General features: G+C 60.9%; 6 protein-coding genes and 1 non-coding gene across 7 annotated transcripts; 4 read left to right on the plus strand and 3 right to left on the minus strand.

The window, feature by feature from the left end:
* Positions 1 to 1,583: 1,583 nt before the first annotated feature.
* THITE_2170472 (uncharacterized protein) lies at positions 1,584 to 2,695 on the plus strand. Its single transcript, XM_003653343.1, has 3 exons — positions 1,584 to 1,953; positions 2,059 to 2,275; positions 2,340 to 2,695. Exons 1-3 carry the CDS (start codon positions 1,751 to 1,753, stop codon positions 2,451 to 2,453), a joined length of 534 nt encoding a protein of 177 aa, XP_003653391.1. The 5' UTR covers positions 1,584 to 1,750; the 3' UTR covers positions 2,454 to 2,695.
* A 68-nt stretch (positions 2,696 to 2,763) lies between these two features.
* THITE_118431 (uncharacterized protein) lies at positions 2,764 to 3,342 on the minus strand (the record flags this gene model as incomplete). The annotated part of the gene is made up of 4 exons (XM_003653344.1): positions 2,764 to 2,904; positions 2,978 to 3,115; positions 3,188 to 3,223; positions 3,286 to 3,342. 4 exons carry the CDS (start codon positions 3,340 to 3,342, stop codon positions 2,764 to 2,766), a joined length of 372 nt encoding a protein of 123 aa, XP_003653392.1.
* Positions 3,343 to 4,553: 1,211 nt separating this feature from the next.
* Positions 4,554 to 6,865, plus strand: THITE_2115820 (uncharacterized protein). Its single transcript, XM_003653345.1, has 2 exons — positions 4,554 to 5,131; positions 5,201 to 6,865. The coding sequence occupies exons 1-2, from the start codon at positions 4,871 to 4,873 to the stop codon at positions 6,485 to 6,487; spliced, it is 1,548 nt and encodes a 515-aa protein (XP_003653393.1). The 5' UTR covers positions 4,554 to 4,870; the 3' UTR covers positions 6,488 to 6,865.
* Positions 6,866 to 6,965: 100 nt separating this feature from the next.
* Positions 6,966 to 7,036, minus strand: THITE_t65. The gene has a single exon. It is a non-coding gene; the product is annotated as a tRNA-Gly (tRNA).
* Positions 7,037 to 7,703: 667 nt separating this feature from the next.
* On the plus strand, positions 7,704 to 10,997 carry THITE_118429 (uncharacterized protein; the record flags this gene model as incomplete). Its single annotated transcript, XM_003653346.1, has 4 exons — positions 7,704 to 7,803; positions 7,876 to 8,118; positions 8,482 to 8,850; positions 9,493 to 10,997. The coding sequence occupies 4 exons, from the start codon at positions 7,704 to 7,706 to the stop codon at positions 10,995 to 10,997; spliced, it is 2,217 nt and encodes a 738-aa protein (XP_003653394.1).
* A 1,597-nt stretch (positions 10,998 to 12,594) lies between these two features.
* On the plus strand, positions 12,595 to 15,563 carry THITE_2115823 (uncharacterized protein). The gene is made up of 3 exons (XM_003653347.1): positions 12,595 to 12,996; positions 13,072 to 13,146; positions 13,238 to 15,563. Exons 1-3 carry the CDS (start codon positions 12,865 to 12,867, stop codon positions 15,386 to 15,388), a joined length of 2,358 nt encoding a protein of 785 aa, XP_003653395.1. The 5' UTR covers positions 12,595 to 12,864; the 3' UTR covers positions 15,389 to 15,563.
* Positions 15,564 to 15,686: 123 nt separating this feature from the next.
* THITE_151434 (uncharacterized protein) lies at positions 15,687 to 17,402 on the minus strand (the record flags this gene model as incomplete). Its single annotated transcript, XM_003653348.1, has 1 exon — positions 15,687 to 17,402. One exon carries the CDS (start codon positions 17,400 to 17,402, stop codon positions 15,687 to 15,689), a length of 1,716 nt encoding a protein of 571 aa, XP_003653396.1.
* Between the last annotated feature and the right edge of the window lie 806 nt (positions 17,403 to 18,208).

The raw sequence follows: 18,208 nt of genomic DNA on the forward strand, positions 1-18,208 counted from the left end.
AGATGGGTGACTGCGATTCCGAACGCGAACTGCATGCCCAGTGGAGGTGGAGGGAATTTTTCATCCAGCAGGGTGTCGAAAAGGCCTGTCGCAGTCCCTGACGAGGGCGATTGTTGGTGGGGCCCAACTCTTCTGTAACGGAGTGTAATGTGACCTGCGACCAGTCAAGCAGATTACCGACCACACTCATCGGACTCAGTTAGCACTCAACTAACGTTCTGGAGTACGGAATACCTTAATCGACGACCATAACCGCAACTGTGCGGCTGGGGCCCGGGTGGATGGACTGTGTATGTTGATCCAACATCGAAGTCCATTGACAGAGCTAGCCTTGACCTGGATTCCTTCATATCCCGTGTACAGACGTACTGTGTAATGCTTAGTCCGCGTGGGCTTTTGGGGGGTTGTTGCCAAAGTAACTCGACGTTGACTGTGCGGACCAATCTGTCAACACCCTTGTCGTCTTGTATTTTCGGTCAGTAATCCTCGGGTCGAACGCTCGTTGTCCGGTGACGGTTGGGATTGCCGGAATACCGCCAGTTGAACTCGGCGTCCCGGAGATGCAGCCTCTCGTGCCTTGATGACAAGTCAATGATCTGCGCCTACTGCCTGTTGTTAGCTGGAAGGAAAAGGAAGGAATGTTATTCCAAGCTAGAACCGTCAAATCGGTGCGTACCTGGGAGATGTTACTGAATGTACGGAATACTCCAGAAAAAGGGATACCATGAACACGGCGGGTGGTGTGTCTGATGCTCGCGTTCATCGGCAGCGGGAGTGGCGTGCAAATCTGCCGGCGGTGATTTGGCTCCGATGCGAGGGACTTGTGGCGATAACCATGCTGCTCGTTGCCAGATCCAGCTGTCCGAGTCGCTCCAATGTCGGGGAGAGGTCGACCCCAGATTCCTCTTGCGCGACTTGCACTTCCTCATGGCAGCACAACGCAGCAGCGCCAATAGCAAATCTCGCTTTGCGTAACCGATTCTAGGCCGCTGGTTTGCTTCATATGATGGAGGCATGAGAAGCACTCACAATGCTTGGTTGTTGACAGGTCGCAGCGTACGCATTGCAGGTCTTGCTGCTCAACTTGCGTCTGCGAATCGCTGTGCTGCGTACTGCGGACTGTACAGCACATCCATGGGATACAGTATTCCGTACAAGTGGCAACGCCAAGCTCTTGCCGGAAACGATCGATTGCTGTCCTTGCTTCGTCCAGCGAGCCATTTCTGGAACGTAGACAGTCGTTACTTGTCCTGCATGTAAAATGAAAGTCGACCTCAGAACTGGGACAGGTTCGAGAGATTCAGATTCGTCCCGAAAGCAAGTACTCATAACGTTCGTGTACGGAAAAATGCATGCACAGGGACGCACAGGGGCGCACATCCGCGTTTGTTTCACTCGCCTTTCTTACCTCTGGTTGGTCAAATTGGGTCGAGTAGACCCACCAATGCTCACATGATTGACGTGTTCAGGCCGGGCCAAGCGCCTCCCATGACGTGCTGTTGGGGGACTGGTGCGCAGCCGTGGCAGGCCAACCACTCAGCACCGCCGCCTTGCGGTTCGGCCTCAGCATATCACCTTCTCAACTTTACCGCCATCAATATCCTACCCGCCCGGCTACGAATCCATTTAACTGAGAGAATCCGACATTCTTCCACCGGATTGGAAGTTCGGTGCGGGTTGTTACTGTCCAAGTTTGTCGACGAGGGACAGCGGCTCAGCTTCCCCGCAAACCCACCGATAAGCGGTCGGCATGAGGCTCTCCGCACTCGTCGTCGCCCTCGCGGCGAGCGTCAACGCACGCAGCATCTTCCGCCCCGATGGGCAGAGCCTAGCCCGGCGCGATGACGACCTCGCCGTCCCCGGGCAGAACCCTCTCAAGTTCTGCGAGGCTGACCGCGGCAACGACCTCATCACGATTGAGGAGGTCGTCCTGACGCCGAACCCGCCCGAGGCGTAGGTCCATCCACCACCTCCCCCCCTCTTCCCCGCCCTAAACGAGCGGAAAGATATGTTTGGGAACAGGCCAGGAAAACTGATGCTCGCCTTCTACTTGTGCAGCGGCACAACGCTCCTCATTGAGGCCACGGGCCTCGTGAAGGAGACGATCACGCAGGGCGCATATGTGAAGCTGGACGTCAGGTACGGCTACATCCGCCTGATTAACACGGAGGCCGATCTGTGCGACGAGATCAAGAACGTGGATCTCGAGTGTCCCATCGAGAAGGGCCAGATCTCCATCACGAAAACCGTCGACCTGCCCAAGGAGATCCCACCGGTACGAGCATTTCTGGGTTGCTGTGCGGTGTGTGGGAGACAGTGCGTTCTGACAGCATATGCAGGGCAAGTACACCGTCCAGGCCGATGTTTTCACCAAGGATGGCGACCACATCACCTGCCTGACTGCCACCGTCTTTTTCGGCAAGAAGACGCTCGGCGGGGTGTTCGACCTCTAGGTCATTCTGGACTGAGGGTTGGGCACGGATTGGAGATGTGGGGTCAAAGCGGTTGAGTCTGGAACTTGCATGCGTACGTACGAGATGGGTTCTGGAGTGCAACGGATTGATGGTGTTTTGGGGCAGGAGTTCCCTTGGGTTCTTTCACTCCCCGTTGCATATCCTTCGCAGCATTTTGCACAGCACACGGAGTCCCGAGGTGGGGATTGGCGAATACAGACTATTACATCGGTATCGCCCTAGGTCGCTGTGCATTTCGTGACCGCCCGATTTCCCTGAATCCCTCCACTCTATCATGCATAAAAGCCGGTTATTCGCCAAACAGCCGGCGGACTCTCCGCAGGACGCTGTCCTTCTCTGGGTCGTACGGGTGGTCTTTGCTCGGGATCTCGAGGACGGTTGGGAATGCTTGCGTGTAGGTGTCGATGCGGTGCCGTATCCGGTCGGCAATCTGCGACGTGGTCGTCATCATCAGCGGGCCGTCCAGGCTGCAGGCTAATGAGACAGGGGAGGGGCCGACCAACATGCTGATTGATCAGGACTATCCCGATGTCTTTCCTCTCCGTGGTAAACCTCTCGAATGCTGCCTCGATGGCGGCGTTGTCTGTCTTTGCGTCTACTACCAGGAAGTTCTTCTGGTTGTCTGGAGGTGGTGTGACGTGCTGGTGATGCGCTTGTCAGCTGCCGCTGTCGAGCCGGAAGAGAAGATCAGAGGGGCCCGCGCTACGACGCACCCCGATGCCGGCAAGCAGAAGGCCCGTCACGGAATCCTGCCGGCGCAACGGTTAGCGCAGGCTCTCAACTTGTAAACCCATTGTCTCTCGATGCTTGCCTCGTCCCCGATCACGGCGAGGAATTGCCTGTCGCGGAAGTCTGCTTGCGTCGCCATCTCCGGCAATGCACCTCGTCGATAGGTGCAGCAATCAACAGGTACCGAAGGAAAGTGGTTGACAGAACTAGATCGCTCGTCCTGGGGAGGTTAAGTTCTGGAGTTGCGGTTTCAGTCGGATTCCCCTCTAAGTCGTTCCCGCACCGCGGGGAGCCGTTGAGGTGACGCCGTTCGGAGCTCTGACCAACTACAGTAGCTCAGAGCTCGGACTCTTCGTAAACCCAAACCACCTCGACGTTTTTGCCTTTACCTACCCTGCTCACCTAGCTGCCCCACTATTGCCAAGAAAAATTTTCAAGGCCTTACAGAAAACAAACCTTCCCTATCTTCTAGCTACAGTACCTTACCGACTCTACAGTGGACATAGTACTTCTGTACAGTGGTCAAGTCGACTGTAATACAGTGATTGAACTGACTACAGTGCAGTGGTCGGGTCGACCGCGGTGCAGTGGTCGGGTCGACCGCGGTGCAGTGATTGAACTGACCGCAGTGCAGTGGTCGGGCCTGCCTGTGGCTTGCGTGCCACAGCCATAGGCACGCAAGCCATAGGCACGTAAGCCACAGGCATACAAGCCATAGGTACATAAGCCACAGGCACGCAAGCCACAGGCATACAAGCCACAGGCATGCAAGCCACAGGCAGGCCCGACCACTGCACTGCGGTCGACCCGACCACTGCACTGCGGTCAGTTCAATCACTGCATTGCGGTCGACCCAACCACTGCACTGCGGTCGACTAAACCACTGTACTACGGTCAGTTCAATCACTGCACTACGGTCGACCCAACTACTGCATTGCGGTCGACCCGACCACTACACCGCGATCGACCCGACCACTGCACTGCGGTCAGTTCAATCACTGCATTGCGGTCGACCCAACCACTGCACCGCGATCGACCCAACCACTGCACTACGGTCGACCCGACCACTGTGGAGTAGTGTAATTGGCGAAGGAGGTAGGGAAGGTTTGTTTTCTGTAAGGCCTTGAAAATTTTTCTTGGCAATAGTGGGGCAGCTAGGTGAGCAGGGTAGGTAAAAGCAAAAACGTCGAGGTGGTTTGGGTTTACGAAGAGTCCGAGCTCTGAGCCTCCGTAACCAACACCGCAGTGAAGCGGCCCACCCTTGTGTGTCTCGTGTACACTAGCAGCCCCGCTATCAAACCCCTGTCCCATTCAGCATATCCTTCCGCTTTCAGAACGCGCCAGGCAGCGCGGTGGAGCTGTTGACATGTTTGATTCCGAAAAGAGGACAGCAACAACGAGTTTGGCGCTTCTTTTCTCCCCCCCTCCACAAACACACAACTGCATCGGTCGAGCTGTGCTGCGCAGTCGCGCTGCAACAAATGACGCGGCTGCTACAGCGCTGCAGTTGAGTCGGTCAACCGACGGCCTTGCGCTCGCTGTGGAGGGTCCAGAACAGCCTGGGGCCAAACAAACAAAGGAAGACTTGCTGCGCTTTGCACGGCGCATTCGCATCGACACGCTTAAGCAACACGGATACGGCCGACCAGATAGATCTCCAAGCAGCCATGCCACCACGACCGCAACGGCTGGTGCGGCGCCAGCCGCTCAGCCAGAAAATCCGCGCTATGCTTAATCCCATGGACTTCTACCTCTGGCTGTCCGAGGAGATTCAAACGTTCAACTGGGACTCACAGACGTTCGGCACGCGGTTTGGGCTGGTTGCCAACTTCGTCTTTCTACTCGCGAGAGCGAACGCCGGCGGTGCTAGCGGCGCCGTTGACGACGTGTTCGGCGATGCCCCCGCCAACGGCTGGGTCAGCTTGCTGGTAAGTTCGAACTCCTGCTCGGGCTGCCCGTCCGTTTGGGACTGCTGCTGATGCGCGGGGCTCGTCCAGGCCAGCTTCCTCCAGTGGACATTGATATCCATTTCCGCCCTGAACGCCTTCTACACCATGACACGATCGCGCCACTACCGACTCTTCGAGATGAATGTCGAGGCAGCCGGACCGGGGACGCCCTCGGCGCAGCGCGTGCGCGTCGATTCGTCCCCTGCCTCGTCGACCCCCCTGCGGCTTATCCAGGAGGTTTTGAGACCCGAGACCGCCGAGCAACGAGCGCATCCGGATAGGACGCGCGACGTGTGGGAAATGAAGGTGTGGGATCCGTACCCGGCGACCTTGCGCATGTTCTGCTTGTTCAGTCCCGGCCACGTCCTCATCCACATGCTCTTCCTGCCGCTGCCAACGCTCGATCCCCGGCCGAGCGTTACCGTCTTCAAGTGCTTTCTTCTACAAGTCATCCTCTCGGCACAAATGCTACTCATGCACTCTCGCTTCTCCCAGCAGAGCAAAGACACGGCCATCATTCAGAAGGAGGTTATGCACGAGTATGACGTGAAATACGTACACCCGCGGCTGCAGCCTGTGGTCCGCGAAGTGGCAACCCAGGTGTCGATTAACGATGGCAAGATCGATCAGGAGGAGGTTACAGCCGGCACGCCGACCACCCTGATTCGGCGGTCCTTCCAGACACATCCCAACCCGAACTACACAAGATACGTTGATCCCGACGGCGGACAGCTCCCGCAAACCAGGACCACCATGTCTCCCCAACTCCGGCCTGCTATGTCGCCCGGCCCATTCAGCCCGTCGAAGCCCAGCGCCTCAGGGATGCGATCTTTCGCTGCTCAGGTACAGCAGCACCGACAATCAGCCCTCAGAAGGAGTTTCTCTCCCTCCGTATCGGGAGGCGCAGAAGCCGACCCACCCACGCCTCTGGATGTCACCCAGCCCTCCGCCACATCCACCAGCACAGACACGGGCACGGGCACGGGCACGAACACCAGCACCGATTTTAAACTGCCCCCCAACTCGGGCTTCGGCGGCAGCCTCGGCGTGTACACGCACATGAACTCGCCGCTCAAGAAGGCGACGAGCCTTGGCGACATGAACGGCGTGTACGCGTCGCCGCGCAACGGGCGCGAGATGGCGGCGCTCGAGCAGCGCGAGCTCGCCGAGCGCATGGTGCGCCAGAGCAGCCCGCTCAAGGAGGGCAACGGCGACAACCGGCGCGCGACGACGACGCAGCTGGACCCGAGCAGGTTCGCGCACTCGCCCGAGAAGCTGGCGCGCGCGCGGGCGATGCGCTGGATGCAGGAGAGGTTTCCTTCGCGCAGGGTTTAGTCTCACAGGGGCATTTTGGAGGTGATTCTCACTTGGCGGGCAACTTGGTGGAAACAACGCCTGCCTGTATCATCGTATTAAGAACGGGGGTGGGCGGGCGTCCGGCCGTGGATATTTGGTTTTGGTCCTCTTATAAATTTACGCATTTCCAGGCGTTGCTGGCGCCGTTGCGGAAATATAACCGCCTTTCTCACTTTCCGCTCATATCTAGCACTCTGGCAACGGGTGCACCCACCTATCTACCCGCTGATCCCGCCAGCGACACCTTTCTTTAAGACTCAGGTTGTTCAGTACTCGGCCATCCGCCGCGTCCTGCAAAAAGTTCCACGCTCAGTATACCCCCCCTTTCCTGTCCCTGTCGCTTCACTTCAATTACAGCACACAACGCATGGAAACTGATCCCGATGCAACGGATTCGAACATGGAGCAGGAAACAAAGCGAAAAAGGAACGGAAAGGAGGCTCTCGCGGCAAAAGTGTGCGTCAGCCGCGAATCGAACGCGGGGCCCATCGATGGCAACGATGGATTTTACCACTAAACCACTGACGCTTCGCCTATCCCGGAAACCGGGCGGTGACGGTGACGGTTGGTGGAGGTGCGGATTCAGGCTGAGTTTATTAATGCGGGAAACTGGTGGAGTCGGGGAAGCGAGGATATGCTTCCGGTGGAGCACCGGGGATGGGGCCGATGTTGACGTTGAGAGGGACCGGACCTTGGGACCCTAAAGGGGTGTTGAACATAGAAGGGCAACTAAGGAGCAGAAAGCGCGGTTGGAAATGGCTTGTGGGAGCTCGACAAGTGTTCATTCCCTGGGACCGGAGATGGCCGATGGTTCTTGCCTCGACCTCCCAAGGGTCTGGGCTCGCGTGTGGATGACTGCCATGGCAAGCCATCCAAAGAACCGGCTAGAGAGCTCTTCCACATGCGGCGCTCCTTCCTGGGAAGAGGGACATGAGGTTGAACGTCGCGGCTGAAGTTGGCTGCTCGCTCGTGCTTACCTGCCCAGAGTCCTGTGCCTTCCCTCGGCAAGAAGGTGCCTCACTACCTACCTTACCCGGACGACCGTCCTTCAACAGGCCTGGAAGGTCCGCTTCCCGTCAATGCCTGGGACGGAGATCCTCTCAGATCCTGTCATCCGCTCCTCAGTTCCAAACAGCCATATGCCTCATCCCATGAGCAAGCATTGTTAGCTCGCCGCCACGGCAGACAGACCACCATGGATGTCGACCATGCTACGAGCGGCCGCTGGGGAACCAAGACGCTGGAGTCTCGACATCAAGCAGAGAACGCCGGGACGGCCAACAGCTCACCTTCCCGTCACCAAGCGAGCACCTCTGTTCCACCGGATGCCCCGAAACGCCGGACTCTCTCCCGTTCGTCTGTCGCAGGATTCTTCTCCAGATTGCGACCGAGCCAACGGCCCGAGCGAGGCGGCACCGCCCGGCCAACCCCAGCAACAGACGGCGATGGGGAGCACCGTCCGGCGCAGCCCGTGCCACCGGGGTCTTCGAGCGCAAGCCGCAGACGGAAGACGTCGCCATCCCCAGCCAGGCATCCCCCGGGGACGATCGCAGCAAACCACTGGAGCTCGCCGGCCCCGGCGCCTTCACAAATACACACCGTCGGCCGCAGCACAGTGACGGCGAGCCAGCTCTCCCCGCCACCAAACAAGACCGCAACTGCGAACGCAGGAGCAGCCGCCGGCCCACTCCAAAGCGCGCACCCCGCCCTTCTGCGTGCCCATCCCAATCCCCCCCATCCGGGCGTCCATCCCAGTTTGCAACCGCCAGCCTCCTTCTCCTCCTCCTCCCCTCCCCGCCGTCCCCTGCCCAACAATGCCCCTCTACCCGCACCTATCCCCTTCTCACCGACCGCAACAACCGCGACCCCGACATACGGCACCGCCACACCAACCCCGACCCCCACCACGCCCGGCATCTCAATCACAACCCCCTGTGGCACGCCCACGCCCACACTCGCCGCGGCAGCAACAGCCCGCTCGCGCGAGCTCTTCCTCGCGATGCATCGCGAGCACCGCCGGCAGCGGCGCACGCTGCAGGAGTCGGGCGACTTCCTGGGCGTGACGGGAGCGAACCCGCAGACGGGCGAGTTGGACGTGATCACGCCGCCGACGGGGTCGGAGGACGCGGTGGCCACGACGACGACCACCACCACCACTACTGCCACCGCCGCCACCACCAATGCTGCTACTGCGATTGCGACTACTGCCCGCGTAAGCAATAGCAATAAGAATAGGGCGGCCTATGTTGGTGCTGCTGGTGGTGCTGCGCCGGGTGTGGGTGTGGGCGCGGGCGTGGGCATGGGGACGGCTACGGACCGCCTCACCACCGCCGGCGGAAGCCGTGATGCCGTCGCAAAGGCACAGCGCAAGCAGCAGCGGGAGGAGGAGCGGCTGAGCCGGGCGGCGCAGCGCAAGGACGCGGTGCGGGAGGCTGTGCGGCAGCAGCGGGTGCGGTGGCGGCGCGAGGAGGGCGGCTGGTGGTCGTCGGCGGCGGAGCCGGCGCTGAGCCCGATCCCCGGGTCGCGGTCGCAGTCGCAGTCGCAGTCCGCATCGAGGTCGTCCTCGGCTGCGCCGGCGCCGGCGGTCGCCTTGAACGCGGCAGAGCAGAGTCACTTCCAAGGGGCGGGGTTCGGCCATAGTAGCGGTGGTGATGGCGGTGTCGGTCACCTACGCGGCGGGCAGCAGCTTCACGTCGTCATACCGGAGCGGCGGGATTCTTTTTTAGGCATGGCGGCGGTGGCGAGGGCAGTGCAGGCCAGCCGCCGCCGCCTGACGGGCGAGAACGTCAAGCTGGCGCTGGTGCAGCGGCGGCAGCCGGAGCAGGTTCGCCTTGGGGAGGGGGACGGGCAGGGCAACATGCCGGGCAGGGGATGGGGCCCCTGGCGGAAGACAGCCGCCGGCTTCCATGTGCCGCCGGCTATCCCTCCCCGGGAGGGTTCGCTCCACCCGGAGGGCAGCCGCTTGGAGGAGTATCATCAACCAGAGTGGGATTTGGGCGAGTTGGTAGCGATTCCCGTGGACATCCGCAGGGTCTCGGGGGATTGCAAGGTCCGTCAGATATGCTGTGGGCGAGTAGTGGAGCTGGACGATACGGGGAATCGCGCAGACAGCTTGACCCCCGAGATGGACAATCCGGACCTCAAGAGCCCGCCCAGCCGGACAGACATGGTGTTGCGGGCGAGTCGGCCAGCAAGGAGCGGGGACGGCCCGGACAGCGCGTTCCCATCTGCCTGCACACGCACCACCACCACTACTGGCTCCGGACGCAGTCCGGCTCGCTACCTCCTCGACGCGCGCCCCTTCGGCGCAACGCTCGACGGGTCATACGATGCTCCTCTGATACGGCGACGCTCGACGGCGACATCGCTGCGGTGCTCGACCCCAAGGCCCAGCAGCGTCTGTTCGTGGCCAACGGGTTCCCCAGAAAGCAGGCAACTGAGCGGCTGGCTGAGTCTACACAGCCTGGGTCTGGGTCTGAGGATGCTGATGTCCCCGACCCCTGCGCAGGAGAAGGGGGAAACAGCCAGGCCCGCCGACGAGCCTATCCCCCTTTCACCTCCCGTACCCGGAGCAACAGCAGCAGAACGAGCCAGCGATACTACGTCGTCGTCCATCAGCCAGGCGCAGACGGGAGTTCACACCGAGGCCGAGGTGGTGAATCCACCAGTCTCCCAAGGCCCGGTACCGGCGAAGCACCGAGCACAGCAACCAGACTGGGCCATGCGCAAAACAATGCGGAGGCAGAGCGACCCGGACTCCAGCCGCAGCCCCAACCAGCGCGACAGCGAAGCCGGCACGCCCAGGTCGTCACCCACGTGCACGCGCACGTCCACATACCGTATGAATCAGTCCGCAGCGGAAGCAGAGGCAGAAGAAGCAGCAATGGCAGCAGAGTGCATCGCGCGCGGCGCAGCACGGACGGCGTTCGCGCAGAACCGCGCCCACCACCAGGAGATACCGTGGGTGAAGGCAATAACAATAACGGGGGTGATGGCAGGGCCGGTATCGACGCGCAACCCCGGCAGGCAACACATGGACCGTCATCCTCACCACGGGCCACGAGCTCCGGGCGCCGCAGCCCAGAAGGGGAGAGGACAGGGGGCGGAGGAAGCGAAGCAGCAGGAGGAGGGACAGGAGGAGAACGGAAAACGAAAGGGACAGAAGAGAAAGGGAAAGGGCGGAGCAGGCAGCGGAGGAGAACTTGAGGTGGACGTGCAACGGTGGACGCGGATGGCGGTGGTGATGCTGGAGAGGATTGTCGCTTCGTACTGGCAGCTGGTGAGCCCCGTGTTCGACGGCCGGTCGGAGCTGAGGAAACGGGTCGACAGAGCGCAGGCGACGCAGGGGGACGTGGTCGTGTGCGTGCTGGCGGCGCTGTTTCTGTTCCTGGTGGTGAGCGCAGTAGCGTGGGCGGTCAGGGGCGTCGTTTGGATGGTGAAGCTGTGGGGAGAGCTCTGGGATGTGCTCCGGGCTGTGGCGGGGCTGTGATGTTCGTTCCTGGGGAGAGGGAATCTGGGGAAGTGGGCACTATTCGCGTGTGTACAGGACCATAGGTCGTCGCCTGCATCGTTAGTTGAACTAGCTATCCGCACGTAACTACCGTGTATGTGCTAGCCAGCCTCACCCTGGGTTGGTGAGGAGGGCTGAACATTGGCAGCCTGTTAACGTCACTTTGCCTCGCTCCTTTCCCAACTGTGCCTTGCATTAGGTGCCAAATCTTGGCCCTGTTGGGTGGGGATATCGGCCTTCCTAGGACCCCGGTCCACAGCTGTGCAACCTGAGTCGCAACCAATACGCCGTCATTTGTTGGATTCTTGATAGGACCTGCCGTGATGAGGCCCTCGGCTGACGAGAGCGGCACGGCTCCTGCAGCGGTCGACTCGGGAATTGAGGGTCCGACTGGCTCCGGTTGGGCTTCAATTAATGAGGTGCATTTGCGGTTGCCCTTTTGGGAGCAGAGCACAGCTGAAAGATCAGGGTTTTGGTGGCCGGGTTCTTTCTGATTCAGTCCAGTGTTCCCCGACCCGGCCCGCGGCCTCTCATGCCTAGTGTACGTCCATCGCGCCATGTGATCGGCGAAGTGGGAGACCTGATTAGGCGGACGGTGGCCATCCTCTTCGGTGGGCAAGGAGCACCGGTGCCTGTATTTCGCCGAGACCACAGGAACCGGGCGAGCGACGACCCGGCCTTCAAGGTTTGCTCCGAGATCCGAAGGTCCGTCTGGATTGGAGATACGGAGGGGGGGGGGGGGGTTTCGGACGAATCGAGGTGGGGTTGACGGGAGGACCGGCTTTGTGCATGCGGAATCCCAGCTATACTACACTAGGGAATAAAAGCACTCAACGGGAATAACAACGGTAGGTAGTGTACCTGACGGATTACCCGCACCTTACCACAGTACTTTGGGCCCCGGAGGTTCCGGCTGGAGATGCAGCATACGTTGCGCTTCACCGCAGCTGGGAATGGCTCGTTGTTGGGGCGGGATTGGATTTTCTTTCCTTCTGACCCAATATCGAAACGGTCCTCGATGGAAACAGTTTGACCTTCGGGTACCACGGCGGAATCGAAGTTGTGTGCTGTTAACGTTTGACTGCGGAGGCACCGAGCCAAACCCCGGCGGACGATCTCCTGATAAGGACCCGGCGACTAGGATCTTGCCGTTGCCTTGCTTCACCTACCAATTAATTCGGCCGCCTGGCTGGGCAATCATTGACCTTCGTTGTTCTGGCCCGGACATCACATACCAGTTTCAGACTTACTGCGTACTGCGTAAGGTAGGAAGGAAGGAACCAAGCAAACGACTTCAGGGAGCGCCGCTGGCAGAGTGGGCAAGAGCTCCTGAACCAGCAGGGTCGCCGTCCGTTAACTGCGCAGCATCGTGCACGTGCCATGTGGGAGTGAGTTGCTTGTTCAGGGTGCCGCTCGGCGGCCCACAGCGGGCCTTCGTCTTGGCGCCAACCCCACATCCTCTGGCCCTGTTGGTGCGGCGCAGCCAATGATCGGCGTTCCTTTGCAATCGCTGTGGCCACCCCGCATTCCTCACATCGGGGCCGACATCGGCGGGGCCCAATCATCGGAGGCAGCTCTTCTTTCCACCCGAAGCCCTCCTCACCAGTTATAAGTTGGGGTAGAGCAGACCTCTTGTGTATCAACAGACTGAGGGGAGTGATTTCAAGGAGGCTCCATTCCATTCCGTCTCGGGCCCTTTTGGTTCTTTTGTCACGTTGAAGCCTTCTGCAGCACGCAGAACACCGCATCCACCGCTTTCACAGCAATTAGATAGTCCCCTCCTTCACTTCCTCGTCGTGTATTCCCGCTCCGTAATTCACCGCCAATTGACAATCGAGACATCAAAATGCCGACCGCCGAGAGAGCACCCCAAACGCTCTACGACAAGGTCTTCCAGGCCCACATTGTCGACGAGAAGCTCGACGGCACCATCCTCCTGTACATCGACCGCCACCTCGTGCACGAGGTCACCTCACCAGTAGGCGCTCCGCAGGGCCTCGCAAGGCCTTCATCATAGGGCAATGGACCACCCGGTGCTAACGCGCAGCCATAGCAAGCTTTCGAGGGCCTCGAGGCCGCCGGCCGCAAGGTCAGGAGACCAGACTGCACGCTCGCCACAACAGACCATGTAAGTCTCTCGCTTTCTCTCTCTCTCTCTATCTCTCCCCGTTCGTTCCTTCGTGGCTGTGGACGAGATGGGCTAACGGCATCGCTCTCAGAATGTCCCCACCACGTCCCGAAAAGCGCTCAAGAACATTGCGAGCTTCATCCAGGAGGATGAGTCCAGGACACAGTGTGTCACGCTCGAGGAGAATGTCAAGAAGTTCGGCATTACGTACTTCGGCCTGAGCGACAAGAGGCAAGGCATCGTCCACGTCATCGGCCCCGAGCAGGGCTTCACCCTCCCCGGCACCACCGTGGTCTGCGGCGACAGCCACACGTCGACCCATGGCGCCTTTGGTGCGCTCGCTTTCGGCATCGGCACCTCCGAGGTTGAACACGTGCTTGCCACCCAGTGCCTGATCACGAAGCGCAGCAAAAACATGAGGGTACAAGTCGACGGCGAGCTGGCCCCCGGCGTCAGCTCCAAGGATGTGATTCTGCACGTCATCGGCAAGGTCGGCACGGCCGGCGGCACGGGCGCCGTGATCGAGTACTGCGGCTCCGTCATCCGCTCGCTCAGCATGGAGGCTCGCATGTCCATCTGCAACATGTCGATCGAGGCCGGCGCGAGGGCGGGCATGGTGGCTCCTGACGAGGTCACCTTCGAGTACCTCAAGGGCCGCCCCCTGGCCCCCAAGTACGGCTCCGAGGAGTGGAACAAGGCCGTCGCTTACTGGAAGTCGCTGCAGTCCGATCCCGACGCCAAGTACGACATTGACGTCTTCATCGACGCCAAGGATATCGTTCCGACCGTGACCTGGGGCACCAGCCCCGAGGACGTCGTGCCCATCACCGGCGTGGTGCCCGACCCCGAGACCTTCCCCACCGAGACCAAGAGGGCCGGCGGCCGCCGGATGCTCGAGTACATGGGCCTCGTCCCCGGGACGCCGATGGAGGAGATCGTGATCGACAAGGTCTTCATCGGCTCCTGCACGAACTCCCGGATCGAGGATCTCCGCGCCGCCGCTCAAGTCGTCAAGGGCAGGAAGGTCGCGTCCAACGTCAAGCGCGCCATGATCGTGCCGGGATCCGGCCTCGTCAAGGAGCAGGCCGAGAAGGAGGGTCTTGACAAGATCTTCATCGACGCCGGGTTCGAGTGGCGGGAGGCCGGCTGCAGCATGTGCCTGGGCATGAATCCCGACATCCTGTCGCCCAAGGAGCGGTGCGCCAGCACCAGCAACCGGAACTTCGAGGGCCGCCAGGGTGCTCAGGGCCGCACTCACCTCATGTCCCCCGTCATGGCCGCGGCTGCGGCCATCGTGGGCAAGCTCGCCGACGTGAGGAAACTGGCCAAGTACAACGGCAGCCCGCACATCGAGGCGGCCATCGCGCCCGAGCCGACGACCGAGAAGGCGCACGCCGACGAGCGCATTGAGACCGACGACCACGAGAAGGAGGCCCTGGCGGACCAGCCCGAGGACCAGTCGCCCCAGATCAACACGTCGGTGGTGCGGAGCGGGGCGGCGGCGGCGGGCGCCGCGGGCGGCCTGCCCAAGTTCACGGTGCTCAAGGGGATCGCGGCGCCGATGGAGAAAGCCAACATCGACACGGATGCCATCATCCCCAAGCAGTTCCTCAAGACAATCAAGCGCACGGGCCTGGGCAGCGCGCTCTTCTACGAGATGCGCTACCTCGAGCCCGGCGTCGAGAACCCGGACTTCGTCCTCAACCGCGAGCCGTACCGCCGGGCCAAGATCATCGTCTGCACGGGCGCCAACTTTGGCTGCGGCTCGTCGCGCGAGCACGCGCCCTGGGCGCTCCGCGACTTCGGCGTCCTGAGCGTGATCGCGCCGTCGTTTGCCGACATCTTCTTCAACAACTCGTTCAAGAACGGCATGCTGCCGATCGTCATCCCGAACAAGGACGACCTCGAGCGCGTGCACGCCGAGGCCGTCGCCGGCCGCGAGGTCGAGATCGACCTGCCCAACCAGCTCGTCAAGGACGAGAAGGGCAACACGCTGTGCTCGTTCGACGTCGACGAGTTCCGCAAGCACTGCCTCATCAACGGCCTCGACGACATCGGCCTGACCATGCAGCTCGAGGACAAGATCGCCGAGTTCGAGCGCAAGATGACCCTCGAGACCCCCTGGCTCGACGGCAAGGGCTATCTCAAGCGCAAGGGCATGGGCGGCCAGCTCGCCGTCAAGGCCGCGCCCGTGCCCAAGACGAATCGCGGCGATGTCAAGACGGAGCCGCTGGAGTGGTGAAGGGGCCTGGATGGCTGTTGAAACTGCGGAGGATGGGAGGCGCGGGTTGCGCCATGTGTTGTGATATTTGGGATCATGACGTCCGTGCTGCGTTGCGTTGATGAGGGCCCGCTAGGCGACGGTCCATTTGGTTGCGCAATCTCTTGCTGGTTTGGCAGAGAAAGACACAATGACTTTGCATGCGGGGGGATTTGCGAGTGGAATAAAAGTTGACGTCGTTGTTCTTTTCTTTTTCGTTTTCAGTTTTGGCCATCCGTCGCCATTGCTGTGAGGAGTGATATGAACCACGCCGTGTCCCTCAGTTCCACCAGAAACTCACACTGAAACTGACGCTCAGCCCCCTCACATAATGCCACCACCCGACCGGTATGTACAGCACGTCGCCCTCGTTCAGGATACAGTCGAGGTACTCGATTTTTCTGAACTCGGCCTCCCACCCCTCCTCTTCTCCTCCTCCTCCCTCTCCTCGTTTCCTGCCCCCATTGAAATGTCCCTCTTCACTCATCCCCTCCCCCTCCCCCTCCGCTTCCTCACTACCTCCCGAAGCCGAAGCCGAAGCCGAAGCCGGCTCGTCCCACCCCTCCAGAACACCCACGTCCACCCGGCTAGTATTCCCCATCTCCACCCCGCCCGCCTCCCGCCCGCGCGCCCGCATCCGCGCGCCCCCCGCCCACGCCGGGTACAGCCGCACGTACTTGCGCCCGACCACCTGCGCCAGCAGGTTGTGGTACGGGTCCGTGTGCAGCGGCGTGATGGTCCCCGGCGGGCCCAGCCACGCGTTGACTAGCGGCGCCGCCAGCGGCGGCTGCTCCTCCGGCTGGTTGCTAGATGATCCGTTTGTTGCTGTTGGGTCGGCTGTGGTTGCTGTTGGGTGTGGTGGCGGCACGGTGAACAGGTGGTCTGGGTACGGGTAGATGTCGGCGTTCAGGGCGGGGAGGTGGGTGAGCAGCGGGTGCTGCGCGAGGTAGCCAGTCTTTCTGTCTTTCTTCTCCGCCTCCTTCTCCTCCTCCTCGCTGGCGGTGTCGGGCGAGGTGGCGTTGATGATGTGGTTGGCCAGGAAGTCGCCGAAGCGGAGCAGCTGCTGGCCCCAGCCGGCGTCGACGTAGCTGCGCCCCAGCTCGACGGGCACCAGCCGCCGCCCGCCGAAGGTGCGCGAGAGCAGGTAGGCCGGCTTGCGCCACGGGCGGGTCGTGCGCGCCGGCCACGCGTCGGTCAGCCCCGTGATGATCAGCGGAAGCGGGCCCGGGTTGCCCGGCTGCGGGCTGCTCATGTACGCTTGGAAGTCCTCGACTGGCATGTCGTGCACGCGCTGGACTGGGCGCGTCACGGGCGGGGTGAAGGGCTCGTGGGTGGAGAAGGAGGGCGTGTCGTCCCAGGGGTTGTTGGCGGGTGGTGACGGTTCGCCGCCGGTTGTCGTCTTGGGTCGTTTGGATGGTCTCTCGACGACGGCGGGTTCTGACGAGGATGCTGCTGGTGCCCCGGCTGGGGATCTCGCGTGCCAGACCTCCTCGAGCAGCGCAAAGGCCTTGTCGATCCACGGCCGTCCCCTCCGCTCCCCGGCGGCGCCGGCAAGGATGAGCGCAAGATCCAGCGTCTTGATCATCTCGTCCAGCTCTGCCTCGGCGGCTGCGCTGTCGCCTGCGGTGGGCCAGGAAGAGTACAGCAGGGCGAACTTGAGGATGCTCGCGTCCGTGTACAGCTGCCGCCAGCAGGTGGGCAGCTCCTTGAACAGGTAGGCGTAGAACTTGGCATACGACGTCTCTCGGATGTCGTCCAGCCGTCTCAACAGCAGTGTCTTGGCCCTTTGGTGCTCTTCCTCCCCAGATGACGAGGTGGCATCGGCAAGTCTGAGCAGCTGCGTGGCCTGCCGCTGGAGCAGCCGCACCAGGGGCTCGCCGCAGCCTGCCAGGCCCGCGGTGCTGGTGTCGTCTTCCAGGACGGCGGCGCACTCCGACACAATTTGCTCGGCTGCGGACTGGCATTGCGCCTTCAGTTGGGCATGTGCAGCCGCCATTTTCCTATATTCACCCTCCTCAGGGCGCCGTTTCGGAAGTATAAAATGCCCCTGCTCTCAGGTTTAAGAACCACCGGTTGGAGACTGCTTAGGTCCAGAAACTCACTGCAGAAAGCCCTTGTAACCCGGCACAGCCAGTCCAGGTTTAGCTTGGAAATGAGGTTGTATCTCGAACAGCTGCCGTTGTTGCGGGTTGAAGAGCCAGCCAACTTACACTGAGTGGACAGCCTCGTTGAAGGATAGGTGGTGTGAGGTGCTTGCGTGGGCAACTTAGCATGTTTCCAGCGTTCACTAGTTAGCGTTTGCTAGTGGGCCATCAGCGCCACGCCTTTGCTTGCTCCATTACGGCTGGGCGCCTGCTAAGAGCACTGCTTCGGGCACCATAGATGCCAAAACCAACCATACCATCGACGTCTTCTAATCTGACTTTATTCTTTCATGATTTAAAAGCTCCCGGCATTAGGGATAGAAAGTTGCTGAACATTGCTCCTGAAAATTGGTGTCCGCACCGATGCCCCTGTTCGCGTTGCCCTCTTCGGGCAGCTGGATTCATGAAGTGATAATCGGCACCTCTCACGAACCAACTCAATGGCAAAAAGCTATGGATAGGTAATACTCCACGATCTGTTTCCCCGGGATGTGAAACTGTTGAAACGGTCCAAATAGGAACCCAGCCGACTTTTGCTTCAACGGCTGACAGGTCAGGCAGTCTCGCAGCAGGTAAATACCTTAGGTATCCTACATGAAACCCTTCAAACTCGTATCCGAGCGGACCGTTGAACTGCAACCGTGTGTCAGGAAAACGT

The sequence above is a fragment of the Thermothielavioides terrestris genome, chromosome 2, assembly GCF_000226115.1.
Source record: "Thermothielavioides terrestris NRRL 8126 chromosome 2, complete sequence".
NCBI classification, from domain to species: Eukaryota; Fungi; Ascomycota; class Sordariomycetes; order Sordariales; family Chaetomiaceae; genus Thermothielavioides; species Thermothielavioides terrestris.